The sequence below is a fragment of the Cherax quadricarinatus genome, chromosome 26 (genome assembly GCF_038502225.1).
Source record: "Cherax quadricarinatus isolate ZL_2023a chromosome 26, ASM3850222v1, whole genome shotgun sequence".
Classification (NCBI taxonomy): domain Eukaryota; kingdom Metazoa; phylum Arthropoda; class Malacostraca; order Decapoda; family Parastacidae; genus Cherax; species Cherax quadricarinatus.
In genome coordinates this window covers 18284118-18299989 of record NC_091317.1, presented here as the reverse complement: position 1 = coordinate 18299989, position 15872 = coordinate 18284118, and the positions used below count along the sequence as shown (strand labels likewise).

The 15872-nt window shown below is 37.5% G+C and overlaps 1 protein-coding gene across 6 annotated transcripts in view; it reads left to right on the top strand.

The window, feature by feature from the left end:
• LOC128691561 (small G protein signaling modulator 2) overlaps positions 1 to 15872 on the top strand; it is a 652393-nt gene that overhangs the window by 571995 nt on the left and 64526 nt on the right. For all 6 annotated transcript variants that reach the window (XM_070088836.1, XM_070088840.1, XM_070088838.1 and 3 more), the window contains one exon: positions 3722 to 3886. In XM_070088836.1, coding sequence (XP_069944937.1) covers positions 3722 to 3886 — 165 coding nt within the window. The remainder of the gene's footprint in view (positions 1 to 3721; positions 3887 to 15872) is intronic.

The window sequence follows — 15872 nt, the reverse complement described above, 5'->3', positions numbered from 1 at the left end:
CTCTTTTCTGCAATTTTGCAAGCTCCTGATGATGTATTGATTGCAACACAAAAGGCATAGAGCTATCATTCTACTCCCCCTGTGGTTGTTTTGCATTACTGGTTATATTTTATTATCTGAGAAATGGGGAAATCTTGGGTTTTTGTGAGATGAATTCAAAATGGAGAGCAAATATATTATAGGAAAGGCCTGAGGATGTGATTATTGAGAAGAGTAAATGTTACTTTAATGCCTGGAATGTCTACAGTGTTTATTTTAGGCTCTTTACAAATTGGAATTTTTTTAATTTGGTATTAAATTGGCTAAATTACAGACTTCTGTACACTTTATAGGGTAGGTCTAATAGTTGAATGGGGGTTTCTTGTGCTTAATCAATAGAATACTGTAGAAGGAATACTAGTGAAATAGCTAAGAATTTGGTTAAATTGATAATGGAATTGGCTTTAAATAGGACTCAATGGAAGACAGGAATAAATAAAGGGGATGTAAATAGTGTGCTGAAAATATCTAGCCTAGACAGGACTCGCAGCAATGGTTTTAAGTTGGAAAAATTCAGATTCAGGAAGGATATAGGAAAGTACTGGTTTGGTAATAGAGTTGTGGATGAGTGGAACAAACTCCCAAGTACCGTTATAGAGGCCAGAACGTTGTGTAGCTTTAAAAATAGGTTGGATAAATACATGAGTAGATGTGGGTGGGTGTGAGTTAGACCTGATAGCTTGTGCTACCAGGTCGGTTGCCGTGTTCCTCCCTTAAGTCAATGTGACCTGACCTGACTAGGTTGGGTGCATTGGCTTAAGCCGGTAGGAGACTTGGACCTGCCTCGCATGGGCCAGTAGGCCTTCTGCAGTGTTCCATCGTTCTTATGTTCTTATGTTCTTAATGCTGGTAAAATTGCCATTTCATAACTTGCACCCAGACTTCTAAGTTTGTGCCTGCTTAATTCCATAAATTTGTCATCAATTTTTAATATTTTTAGTAATATTACCTTTAGAAGAAGATTCTCTACCATTCCAGAAGATTTTCGTTTTTTTTAAATGCCAATACTGTGAGCATTTTTAATTTTTTGGGTCCAGGCAGTGAATGGGTTAAGATTTATGATGGGAAGTACAGTGCTTGCACTCTGAAGGAAGGGTGGGAATGTAACAGACTGGAGGGGCATCTGAGCTGTAATGTCAACACCCCTCTGGCAAGGCAGTGATAGTGAGTGATGGTGAAATTGTTTCTTCTTTTTCAGGCCATCGTACCTTGGTGGGAGACGGTTGGTGTGTTAAATAATAATAATACTGTAATAATAATATTAATAATAATAATAATAATAATATTATACATTTGATTTCTCAGTAGAACATATTCACACAGATAAACATATACAGTAGACCCTTAGCTAACGAACGCATCGCATAATGTTAAATCCGCCCAATGAAGCATTTGAGCGTAAAAATTTTGACCTGGCTAATGATAAAAAACTTGCCCAACGTGATTCGTCCCGAACCTGTCCGTCCAGTCTGAGCGCCTCAGCTGCCCTGCCGTCATTGTTTGCAAGCCAGGGTGGCCGGTTTCATGCATACATTCGATACTTTTTGTATTATTCCATTGTTTACAGTGCTTGTAACTGCTAAATAAGCTACCTTGGGGGCCCAAAGAAAGCTTCTAGTGCCAACCCTGTGGTAAAAAGGGTGAGAAATACTATCGAAATACTATCGTACCACAGTCAGCTGCTGCTACACCACCGTAGGCTGTTGCTGCACCACTGTCAGCTGTACTACTCGAAGATGTGGAGAGACTATTGTTGGTGTGGCTTAACGAGAAACAGTTACCAAGAAACAATTAACCCCAGAGGATTAGCCACCCAGGATAACCCAAAAAAACAGCAAGTCATCGAGGACTGTCTAACTTATTTCCATTGGGGTCCTTAACCCTTTCAGGGTCCGTCCCGTAGATCTACGGCTTTACGGTGAGTGTCCAAACCGTAGATCTATGCCATGAGCTCAGCTCACTCTGATAAACTGTGAGTGGTACATTTGGGCCTAGATATGAGAGAATACATCTATGTGGTATGTGTGCACCACTTAAAACAGATCCTGCAGCACACTGTGTATAATGAGAGAAAAAAACTGAAATCATGATTTTTCGATTAAAACAGCGACTTTGCAGTGTTTTTTCGTATGTTTTTTATAGTTGTATTTGCGATTTCTTGATCTCATTTGATAGAATGGAAGACATATTACAGAAATAGAGATGATTTTGATTGGTTTTAGCACTGGAAACGGCTTGAAACTGAGCTCAAAGTAGCGGAAATGTTAAATTTTTGCCGATATTCAAGAGTAAACAAACGACCTCACACATCTAATACACGTCAGCTGGTGGGTCTAATATACATTCACAAATATGGTGATGATATTTATACAATTATTACAGTATTGCATAACAGTAAATCTTCTATTTTTTGGTGTGAATAAAAATTCATTATGTGAATAAAAAATCAAAATGGAATTTATTTGTAAAGCCTCAAAATGTAACTAATGAACAGAGGAAATGTTAGTTTAGTTCCAGGAATACCTACATTGTTTATTCTGGAGCCTATTTTGAAATTGGAATATTTTGAACTTTGTGTTAAATTGGCCAAATTAACAATTTCCAATCACTTTATTTTGTAGTTGAAACAGTTGACTTGGCGATTTCTTGTGCTCAATCGATAGAATAGAAGTAATACTAGTGAAATAGCTAAGAATTTGGTTGATTGGAATAATGTAATTGGCCTAAAATGGGAGTCAAAGTCGGCAAAATTGCCGATTCGTAAATATCGCTGACACATCAAAATTCGCGAGAGCATAATTTCGTAAATTTTCCACCAAATTTCGTACTTTTTGTTTTATTACCTTCACAAAAAGATTCTCTACGATTTCATAAGAAAAAATAACAAATTTTTTTTTTGAAAATGCTTGGACACTGGTGCGTGACTTCAGATTTTGGCCTTGGACCCTGAAAGGGTTAATCTTGTCCCCCAGGATGCGACCCACACCAGTTGACTAACACCCAGGTGAACAGGAAAAAATGCATGGAACTAGTGCTCATATTGGTGAATTTAAGGCCAGCAAAGGTTGATTTGAGAGATTTAAGAATTGTAGTGGCATACACAGTGTGATAAGGCATGGCAAAGCTGAAAAATTCCAACCCCAACAAGTGTTCAATTGTGACGAAACAGACCTGTTCTGGAAGAAAATACCAAACAAGACCTACATTACTCAGGAGGAAAAGGCACTCCCAGGACACAAGCCTATGAAAGACAGGCTAACTTTCTTGTTTTGTTGTAATGCTAGTGGGGATTGTAAAGTGAAGCCTTTACTCATGTATCACTGAAAATCCCAGAGTGTTCAAGAAAAACAGTGTCTCATCACTCATCAGTACTCTTCAATAAAGGTAAGTGTCATTTTAACATTTATTTATGTAGTTATTGTGCATGTCTCATTGTTTTCTTTGTAGGGAAATGTATATTTCATGTAAAAAAAATTATTTTTTTAATACATGTACTTTTGGCTGTCTGGAATGGATTAATTAGATTTCCATTATTTCTTACGGGGAAAATGAATTTGGCTAACGATAATTTCGTCTAACAATGAGCTCTCAGAAACGGATTAATATCATTAGCTGAGGGTCCACTGTACTAAAAACAATACAATATTGGATTCTTTAATAATGTTCAATGTACATATAACAGATTCGGCAGACATATGAAACCACAATGTCAGAGTGGTTGGCTGTGGAAGCTATTGTACGACAACGTGACAAAGAGATAATGGCTCAGAATATGGCTAAGCTCTCTTCAGAGTCACAGAATGGAGAAATACCACTGGTTGGGAGAGACAGATCTCTCAGTAATGAGGTAAGTTTTTACTCTCTTGTGTATTTGGATAATTTCCAGCTTAATTTTGTGTAATAAAACTACTACTGAACTGAACTTTATATATTTCCCTTGATTTTTAATTCCTTTCACTATATTTTAGGTTGTTTGACATAAGTTTTTATAACTGTTTTACCTGTTACACATTCTTCTGCATCAGAAACTGTCCTTTAAAGCACTTGGCATGTATATTGACCAAAATAATGATAACCTACTTTTGTTTATAAAAGGAGTCTCCAGACATGCTAGGATAAATGAATGCTAGTTAAAACATAATTCACCTATGTGTAACACTTTTGTTTTATTATCCATTCATGTTACAATGACCCTTTGTCAACTTTTATTCAGATGTGTACAGATACAGTAAGATATTCATTGTAATTACAGTAATACCTTGCATAGTATGGTTTTAAACAGTACAGGTTTTGATATAATATGTTTATAAATATTGTAAATTTAATAGTATACATGTATAAATTTTACTTAACTGCATTATGCACCAATATTAGACTGCTGCTATGTACTGGACTAGCGTGATGCAAACATCAATACTACTCCTGACTCCAAAACTAAGTTGTGTAGTCTTATACAGTACATAAGTACACACAGTTTTTCTTTATTATATAAAGTACTGGTAACCCCTTTTATTCACAAATCTGAGCGGAAAGAGAAGATGCAACGACACTGAGGATTCTAATAAATGTAAATGATCAACGTTAGATGGAAAACTAGAGAGTTATAAAACATGAAGATCATGAATTGTATGCTGAAATAGCACACGACAAGAAACTGAACAAAGCATTGGTATGTGATCATATAACGAACAAAGATAAAATAAAAAGACAATGTGGCAGATGTTGCAGGTGTATGGTATAGGAGATAGGTTACTGAAAGCAATGAAGAGTTTTTACGAGGATAGTGAGGCTCAGGTTAGAGTACGTAGGAAAGAGGGAGAATATTTCCCAGTAAAAGTTGCCCTTAGACAAGGATGTGTGATGTCACCGTGGTTGTTCAATATATTTATAGATGGGGTTGTAAGAGAAGTGAATGTGAGGATAAAGAATCAAACACAAAGGTAAAGATAAAGAATCAAACACAAAGTGGGAGTTGTCACAGTTGCTTTTTGCTGATGATAATGTGCTCTTGGGAGATTCTGAAGAGAAGTTGCAGAGATTGGTGGATGAATTTGGTAGGGTGTGTAAAATAAGAAAATTAAAAGTGAATATAGGAAAGAGTAAGGTTATGAGGATAACAAAAAGATTAGGTGATGAAAGATTGGATATCAGATTGGAAGGAGAGAGTATGGAGGAGTTTACCTGGAGAGTGTTCTGGGGGTCAATGCCCCCGCGGCCCGGTCTGTGACCAGGCCTCCTGGTGGATCAGAGCCTGATCAACCAGGCTGTTACTGCTAGCTGCCTGCAATCCAACGTATGAGCCACAGCCCGGCTGGTCAGGTACCGACTTTAGGTGCTTGTCCAGTGCCAGTTTGAAGACTGCCAGGGGTCTATTGGTAATTCCCCTTATGTATGTTGGGAGGCAGTTGAACAGTCTCGGGCCCCTGACACTTATTGTATTGTCTCTTAACGTGCTAGTGACACCCCTGCTTTTCATTGGGGGGATGTTGCATCGTCTGCCAAATCTTTTGCTTTCGTTGCGAGTGATTTTCGTGTGCAAGTTCGGTACTAGTCCCTCTAGGATTTTCCAGGTGTATATAATCATGTATCTCTCCCGCCTGCGTTCCAGGGAATACAGGTTCAGGAACTTGAAGCGCTCCCAGTAATTTAGGTGTTTTATCTCCATTATGCGTGCTGTGAAGGTTCTCTGTACATTTTCTAGGTCAGCAATTTCACCTGCCTTGAAAGGTGCTGTTAGTGTGTAGCAGTATTTCAGCCTCGATAGAACAAGCAACCTGAAGAGTGTCATCATGGGCTTGGCATCCCTAGTTTTGAAGATTCTCATTATCCATCCTGTCATTTTTCAAGCAGCTGCGATTGATATAATATTATGGTCCTTGAAGGTGAGATCCTCCGACATGATCACTCCCAGGTCTTTGACATTGGTTTTTCGCTCTATTTTGTGGCTGAAATTTGTTTTGTGCTCTGATGAAGTTTTGATTTCCTCGTGTTTATCATATCAGAGTAATTGAAATTTCTCATCGTTGAACTTCATATTGTTTTCTGCAGCCCATTGAAAGATTTGGTTGATGTCCACCTGGAGCCTTGCAGTGTCTGCAATGGAAGACACTGTCATGCAGATTCGGGTGTCATCTGCAAAGGAAGACACGGTGCTGTGGCTGACATCCTTGTCTATGTCAGATATGAGGATGAGAAACAAGATGGGAGCGAGTACTGTGCCTTGTGGAACAGAGCTTTTCACTGTAGCCGCCTCGGACTTTACTCTGTTGACTACTACTCTTTGTGTTCTGTTTGTGAGGAAATTATAGATCCATCTACCAACTTTTCCTGTTATTCCTTTAGCACACATTTTGTGTGCTATTATGCCATGGTCACACTTGTCGAAGGCTTTTGCAAAGTCTGTATATATTACATCTGCATTCGTTTTGTCTTCTAGTGCATCTAGGACCTTGTCGTAGTGATCCAATGGTTGAGACAGACAGGAGCGACCTGCTCTAAACCCATGTTGCCCTGGATTGTGTAATTGATGGGTTTCTAGGAGGTGAATGTATTCAGATATTTGGGAGTGGATGTGTCAGCAGATGGATTTATTTATTTATTTATTTATTTATTAATTTGAACATGATACAGGGAAGTACAAAGGAATACAGTTATTAAAGTGCAACATGCCAAAGCCCCTTGTATGCAAAGCATTATGGGCAGGCTTAAAATTAACTTAAGATTAACTAAGCAATGATATATTCAGTGGTAAAAACATTATTGTAAACAGATAACAATTTAGCACAAATGAGTATTACAAAGACAGGTCATATGGTCATTTACTGTGTTGCTGTGCATTCAATAGAATGGAGTATTCTGTTAGGTAATGTAATGAAAAAAATAACAAAGTTTGATTGAGTCACAGGTTAGACATTTATGAGATACAATTTATTTATTTATTTATTTAGAAATTTTAGCATACATACAGAGGTACAAAAAAATACAGGTAAGAGCAGCATGCCAAAGCCACTTATATGCATAGCATTACGGGCTGGTTTAAAATTAACTTAAGATTAACTAAGCAATGATGAAATCAGTGATAAGACATTATTGTAAACAGATAACTTTAAAGCACAAATGAGTATTACAAAGACAGGTCATATGGTTGCTTGCATTGCTGTTCATTCAGTAGAATGGAGTATTCTGTTAGGTAGTGTATTTAAAAAAATAACAAAGTTAGATTGGGTCCTAGGTTTAACATTTATGTGATATAATTGTGAGTAACATTTTGGATATACAATTTATAAGGTTCAGTTATTCAGTATTTATTTGGTTTTGAGTGAGTAAGTGAACTTTGAGAAGAGACTTGAATTTGTAAACAGGTAGTGTTTCTTTTATATTTACAGGTAATGAATTCCAGATTTTAGGGCCTTTTATGTGCATTGAGTTTTTGCATAGCGTGAGATGGACACGAGGAACATCAAAGAGTGATCTGTGCCTTGTGTTATGGTCATGTGTTCTGTTGAGGTTGGCAAGGAGATGTTTGAGGGGAGGGTTAATATCAGAGTTAAGTGTTCTATGTACATAATAGGTGCAATAATAAGTATGGATGTTTTGTATGGTGAGTAGGTTGAGTGTTTTGAATATTGGTGGAGTGTGTTGCCTGTAGTGAGAATTTGTTATCATTCTAACTGCAGCCTTTTGTTGGGTAATTAGTGGTCTGAGATGGTTAATTATTGTTGAGCCCCATGCACAAATTCCATAGGTGAGATAGGGGTAAATAAGAGAGTGATAAAGGGCCAGGAGGGCTGACTGTGGAACATAGTACCGTATCTTCGATAGTATGCCTACTACTCAGACCAACTAGAATGTATCACTAATACTTGCACAAGGGATGAACATGGGGAATATATAATAGCCAAATTCAAATCCAAATACCTACAAAAACCTCTCACATTGATAAACATCTACAGAGTTCCACAGTCAAACATTAGCCAATTTAGTCAAAACCTAGGAAGTATGATAACTGATGCACGCTTGAACAAAGATCACTTACTACTCTCAGGTGACTTCAATATAAATCTCCTGCAAGACCAGGACCCACACGTTACTGAATTCACAAACACAATGAGTAACTGTATGTTGCTACCAACAGTAACAAAACCTACAAGAGTTACAGAGACTAGTGTTTCCCTACTTGACCACATCTGGACCAACACCATATCCCCTTTAAAATCAGGCATAATTACAAATAATACCACAGACCACTACCCTACTTTTCTCATAACAACTCTTGGTAAATTACCCCAAGACACTACTAAAGTCACCTTCAGACTTCACAATGAGGCAGCCATTAATAACTTCACAACAGCAGTAGCAAACATTGACTGGCACACTGAGCTAGAAATCTATACAGATATTGACGAATGTATTAATAATTTTCTAAAAAAGACCCAATACCTCTATAACAAGCACTGCCCTAAAAAAACTAAACAGATGACAGCTAAGAGACTGAACAGTCCCTGGTTAACACCCAGCATTCTCAAATCCATAAATACAAAACACCAATATGAAAAACAGTACAGAATGGGTCACATAACCAGAGACCAAACAAAACGTTACTCGTCAATCCTAACCAGCCTGATAAGAAGGGCAAAAAAATTGTATTATGAGAACAGATTATCCAACTTACGAGGTGATATAAAAAAGACCTGGAAAACCCTATCAGAAATTCTAGGAACAAAAAAGTTATCACGAAATAGCGAAATAAAATTAGCAAAATCAAATGAACCCCAACTCCCACCAACAGAAACAGCAAATAGACTCAATGGCTTCTTCTCCACTATAGGACAAAACCTTGCCAATAAAATCCCAAGCTCAGATACCCCACCAAATGACTACCTCACCGGCAACTACCCGAACACACTGTTCCTAGCTCCGACTAACCCATACGAAGTCTCCCTTATTATCAACACACTAAAAAACAAGGCAGGAGATATAAATACCTTACCACCCTTTATATACAAAAAAGTGTCACAAGTGCTGTCACCAATCATTGCAACACTCTTTAACAAATCCATTGAATCCTCCACCTTCCCTACAGTACTCAAAATAGCAAGGGTCACCCCGATCCACAAAGGAGGAGACCAAACAGAGTTGAATAACTATAGGCCAATATCCAACTTACACCCTCTCTCAAAAATCTTCGAAAAATTAATTCATAAACGAATCTACTCCTACCTTATCTCCCAAAACATACTCAACCCCTGCCAATTTGGATTCAGGCCAAATAAAAATACTAATGATGCTATTATACACATGCTAGAACATATATACACTGCAATAGAGAAAAAAGAAGTCCCACTGGGGATCTTCATTGACTTACGTAAAGCTTTTGATACAGTTAACCATGACTTGCTCCACGTAAAATTGTCACACTATGGCATAAGAGGGCACTCCCTCAACTACCTCAAGTCATACCTCAGCAACAGAAGCCAATATGTGTATGCAAATGGGGCAAACTCTTCTGCACAACCAATTACAGTTGGTGTCCCACAGGGAAGTGTCCTTGGCCCTCTTCTCTTTCTCCTATACATAAATGACCTACCAAATGCTTCGCAATTACTCAAACCCACACTATTTGCAGATGACACTACATACGTCTTCTCCCACCCGAGCCCAGTCACGCTAGCCAATACTGTAAATACCGAATTACAGAAAATATCTACCTGGATGAGGACTAACAAACTTACACTAAACATTGACAAAACCTACTTCATTCAGTTTGGTAACAGAGCTACAGATGTCCCTCTTAACATAATGATAAACGGATCACCTATCACAAAGCTAACAGAGGGAAAATTCTTAGGAATCCACCTTGATAATAGACTCAAATTTCATACACATATACAACAAATTTCTAAGAAAATTTCCAAGACTGTAGGCATACTATCGAAGATACGGTACTATGTTCCACAGTCAGCCCTCCTGGCCCTATATCACTCTCTTATTTACCCCTATCTCATCTATGGAATTTGTGCATGGGGCTCAACAACAAGTAACCATCTCAGACCACTAATTACCCAACAAAAGGCTGCAGTTAGAATGATAACAAATTCTCACTATAGGCAGCACACTCCACCAATATTCAATACACTAAACCTACTCACCATACAAAACATCCATACTTATTACTGCACCTATTACATACATAGAACACTTAACTCTGATATTAACCCTCCCCTCAAACATCTCCTTGCCAACCTCAACAGAACACATGACCATAACACAAGGCACAGATCACTCTTTGATGTTCCTCGTGTCCATCTCACACTATGCAAAAACTCAATGCACATAAAAGGCCCTAAAATCTGGAATTCATTACCTGTAAATATAAAAGAAACACTACCTGTTTATAAATTCAAGTCTCTTCTCAAAGATCACTTACTCACCCAAAACCAAATAAATACTGAATAACTGAACCTTATAAATTGTATATCTTAAATGTTTCTCACAATTATATCACATAAATGTTAAACCTAAAACCCAATCTAACTTTATTATTTTTTAAATACACTACCTAACAGAATACTCCATTCTACTGAATGTACAACAATGCATACAACCATATGACCTGTCTTTGTAATACTCACTTGTGCTTTATAGTAATCTGTTTACATTAAAGTTTTATCACTGATTTCATCATTGCTTAGTTAATCTTAAGTTAATTTTAAGCCAGCCCGTAATGCTATGCATAGTATAAGTGGCTTTGGCATGCTGCTCTTATCTGTATTTTTTGTACCTCTGTATGTGTGCTCAAATTTTAAATAAATAAATAAATAAATAAATAAGAAATTTGTTGTATATGTGTATGAAATTTGAGTCTATTATCAAGGTGGATTCCTAGGAATTTTCCCTCTGTTAGCTTTGTGATAGGTGACCTGTTTATCGTTATGTTAACGAGGTACATCTGTAGCTCTGTTACCAAACTGAATGAAGTAGGTTTTGTCAGTGTTTAGTGTAAGTTTGTTAGTCCTCATCCAGGTAGATATTTTCTGTAATTCGGTGTTTACAGTACAGTATTGGCTAGCGTGACTGGGCTCGGGTGAGAGAAGACGTATGTAGTGTCATCTGCAAAAAGTGTGGGTTTGAGTAATTGCGAAGCATTTGGTAGGTCATTTATGTATAGGAGAAAGAGAAGAGGGCCAAGGACACTTCCCTGTGGGACACCAACTGTAATTGGTTGAGCGGAAGAGCTTGCCCCATTTGCGTACACATATTGGCTTCTGTTGCTGAGGTATGACTTGAGGTAGTTGAGGGAGTGCCCTCTAATACCATAGTGTGACAATTTTACGTGGAGCAAGTCATGGTCAACTGTATCAAAAGCTTTACGTAAGTCAATGAAGATCCCCAGTGGGACTTCTTTTTTCTCTATTGCAGTGTATATATGTTCTAGCATGTGTATAATAGCATCATTAGTATTTTTATTAGGCCTGAATCCAAATTGGCAGGGGTTGAGAATGTTTTGGGAGATGAGGTAGGAGTAGATTCGTTTATGAATTAATTTTTCGAAGATTTTTGAGAGAGGGTGTAAATTGGGTATTGGCCTATAGTTATTCAACTCTGTTTGGTCTCCTCCTTTATGGATTGGGGTGACCCTTGCTATTTTGAGAACTGTAGGGAAGGTGGAGGATTCAATGGATTTGTTAAAGAGTGTTGCAATGATTGGTGATAGTACTTGTGACGCTTTTTTGTATATAAAGGGTGGTAAGGTATTTAAATCTCCTGCCTTGTTTTTCAGTGCGTTGTTAATAAGGGAGACTTCGTATGGGTTAGTCGGAGCTAGGAACAGTGTGTTCGGGTAGTTGCCAGTGAGGTAGTCATTTGGTGGGGTATCTGAGCTTGGGATTTTATTGGCAAGGTTTTGACCTATAGTGGAGAAGAAATCATTGAGTCTGTTTGCTGTGTCTGTTGGTGGGAGTTGGGGTTCATCTGATTTTGCTAATTTTATTTCGCTATGTCGTGATATCTTTTTTGTTCCCAGAATTTCTGATAGGGTCTTCCAGGTCTTTTTTATATCACCTCGTAAGTTGGATAATCTGTTCTCATAATACAATTTTTTTGCCCTTCTTATCAGGCTGGTTAGGATTGACGAGTAACGTTTTGTTTGGTCTCTGGTTATGTGACCCATTCTGTACTGTTTTTCATATCGGTGTTTTGTATTTATGGATTTGAGAATGCTGGGTGTTAGCCAGGGACTGTTCAGTCTCTTAGCTGTCATCTGTTTAGTTTTTTTAGGGCAGTGCTTGTTATAAAGGTATTGGGTCTTTTTTAGAAAATTATTAAAACATTCGTCAATATCTGTATAGATTTCTAGCTCAGTGTGCCAGTCAATGTTTGTTACTGCTGTTGTGAAGTTATTAATGGCTGCCTCATTGTGAAGTCTGAAGGTGACTTTAGTAGTGTCTTGGGGTATTTTACCAAGAGTTGTTATGAGGAAAGTAGGGTAGTGGTCTGTGGTATTATCTGTAATTATGCCTGATTTTAAAGGGGATATGGTGTTGGTCCAGATGTGGTCAAGTAGGGAAACACTAGTCTCTGTAACTCTTGTAGGTTTTGTTACTGTTGGTAGCAACATGCAGTTACTCATTGTGTTTGTGAATTCAGTAACGTGTGGGTCCTGGTCTTGCAGGAGATTTATATTGAAGTCACCTGAGAGTAGTAAGTGATCTTTGTTCATGCATGCATCAGTTATCATACTTCCTAGGTTTTGACTAAATTGGCTAATGTTTGATTGTGGAACTCTGTAGATGTTTATCACTGTGAGAGGTTTTTGTAGGTATTTGGATTTGAATTTAGCTATTATATATTCCCCATGTTCATCCCTTGTGCAAGTATTAGTGATACATTCTAGTTGATCTGAGTAGTATATAGCTGTGCCACCCCCTTGTTGGTCTGGCCTACAGTTGTGTATGGCTGTGTAACCAGGAATGGCATAGACATCTGTAGTATCAGGCTTTAGCCAGGTTTCAGTTAGTGTAATGATGGACATATTGGCATGCAAGGAATTTAGTAATGCTAGGAGGTCATCATAGTTCTGAAATGAATACATATATACGTCTTACGAGCCACGGTGTTAACCACTGTATTTTTTTGTACTTCAATGTATCATGTTCAAATTAATAAATAAATAAATAAATAAGTAAATAAATAAATATATATACTCATAAATTCTAGCGGCTTCAAATCAAGCAGGAGAAAGCTGGTAGGCCCACATGTGAGAGAATGGGTCTGTGTGGTCAGTGTGCACCATATAAAAAAAATCCAGCAGCACACAGTGCATAATGAGAAAAAAAAATCCGACCATTTTTTAATTAAAAGGCCGAATTTGTGGTCTATTTTCGTATAGTATTTATGGTTGTATTCTCTTTTTCTTTGTCTCATTTGATAGAATGGAAAACATATTATAGAAATAGAGGTGATTTTGATTGGTTTTACTATGAAAAGAATCTTGAAATGGAGCTCAAAGTAGGGGAAATGTTTGATTTTTGCCAGTGTTCAAAAGTAAACAAATAATGTCATTGTCCAATAAATGTCCAAGTAGCCATTCTAATATGCAGTCATGAATGGGTTGACATTATTTATACAATTATTACAATATTGCAGTAGTCTGCATAACAGTAAACCTTCTATTTTTTGTTTGAATAAAAATTAAAAAAAGAAAGCAAGAGTAATATCAGAGGGGCCTGGAGACGTGACTGATGAACAAAGAAAATGTTATTTTAGAGCCAGGAATGTCTGCATTGTTCATTATGAACCATCTTTTGAAATTGTCATAGTTTTTAATTTTTGTGAAATTGGCCAAATTTCAAATTTCTGACCATGTTATTGGGTAGTTGAAATTAGTAAATGGGCAGTTTCTTGTACTCAGTCGATAGGAAAAATGAAGTTCTAAAGAAATAGCTATGAGTTTGGTCGACTGGAGCAATGGAATTAGCCGAAAATAGGGCTCAAAGTGGGCGAAATCGCTGATTCGAGGCCGCTAACTTCGCGAGAGTGTAATTCCATCAGTTTTCCATTAAATTTCATTCTTTTGGTGTCATTACCATCGGGAAAAGATTCTCTTATCATTTCACGAGAATTTTTTTTTTTTTCAAAAAATTTTTGACACCAGGAGACACCTCAGGATTTGGGGTTTCAACAGTCAAGGGGTTAAGGAGGAGTACTGCATCCGACCTAGTAGCACAAGCTAGTGAGGTCCAACTCACACACATTCACACCCACTCATGTATTTATCCTACCTATTTTTAAAACTACACAATGTCTATGATAGTACTCGGGAGTTTGTTCCACTCATCCACAACTCTGTTACCAAACCAGTGCTTTCCTATATCCTTCCTGAATCTGAATTTTTCCAATTTAAAGCCATTGCTGCAAGTTCTGTCTATGTTAGATATTTTTAACACTCTATTTACATCCCCTTTCTTAATTAATTCTTGTTTTCCATTTATACACCTCAATCATATCCCCCCAAATTCTACGCCTTTCAAGAGAGTGCAGATTCAGGGCCCTCAGTCTATCCTCATAGGTAAGATTTCTGATACATGGGATCAACTTTGTCATCCTCATTTGTACGTTTTCCAGTGCATTTATATCCATTCTGTAATACAGTGACCAAAACTGTGCAGCATAATCTAAATGAGACCTAACCAAAGATACATATATAGAGTTGAAGAAAAACCTGAGGACTTCTTTTATTTAAACTTCTTGCTATGAAGTCAAGGATTCTGTTAGCTTTATTGTGAATACTAGTGCACTGTTGTCTTGGTTTTAGATTAGTACTACTAACCAGAACTCCTAAATCCTTTTTGCAATCTGTAATATTAAGATCTACATTATTTAGTTTATATGTGGCATGGTTATTTTCCTTTCCAACATTTAGAACTTTCATTTGTCTATATTAAACTGCATCTGCCACTTCTCCGACCACTGCGTGAGTCTATTCAAATCGTCCTGGAGTGCTCTGAAGTCTTCATTAGAATGAATTGGATGGCCTATATTGGTGTCATCAGCAAATTTCCTTAGGTTGCTATTTATTCCCTCATCTATGTTGTTTATGTATTGTTAACAACAAGGGGCCCAGCACTGACCCCTGTGGAACACTACTTGTGACATGCCCCTGTTCTGATTTCTCCCCATTTATGCAAACTCTCTGCTGCCTATTCGTCAACCATGCCTCAACCCAGGAAAAAATTTCTCCTCCTATTCTGTGTGCCTTAAGTTTCCTGAATAGCCTCTGATGTGGAACTCTATTGAAAGCCTTACTGAAGTCCAGATGCACAATATCATATTCAATACCATGATCTACCTCCTCAAATACCTTAGTGAAGAAAGTAAATTCGTAAGACAGGAACACCCCTTCGTAAAACCATACTGAGATTCATTAATCAATTTATGCCTTTTGAGATGGCTACAAATTGCTTCAGCAATTATTGATCCCATAAATTTTCACACTATGGAGGTAAGGCTTATTGGTCAATAGTTCAAAGCTAAGGACCTGTCACTTGCCTTGTAAATAGGTAATACATGTGCCATTTTCCATTTATCAGGCACTACGCTAGTTTGCAGTGATAAGTTGAAAAGATTAAGATTTGAGACACTTATGCAACACATGGGAATCTTTATTGAAGAAACGTTTCGCCACACAGTGGCTTCATCAGTCCAATACAAAGTAGAAATGGGTAAGGAGAGGAGAATTATGAGGTAATCAATCCCTCAACCTGGAATCGATGTGTTCAATCCATCACTCTTGTAGGAAGCCACTGTGTGGCGAAACGTTTCTTCAATAAAGATTC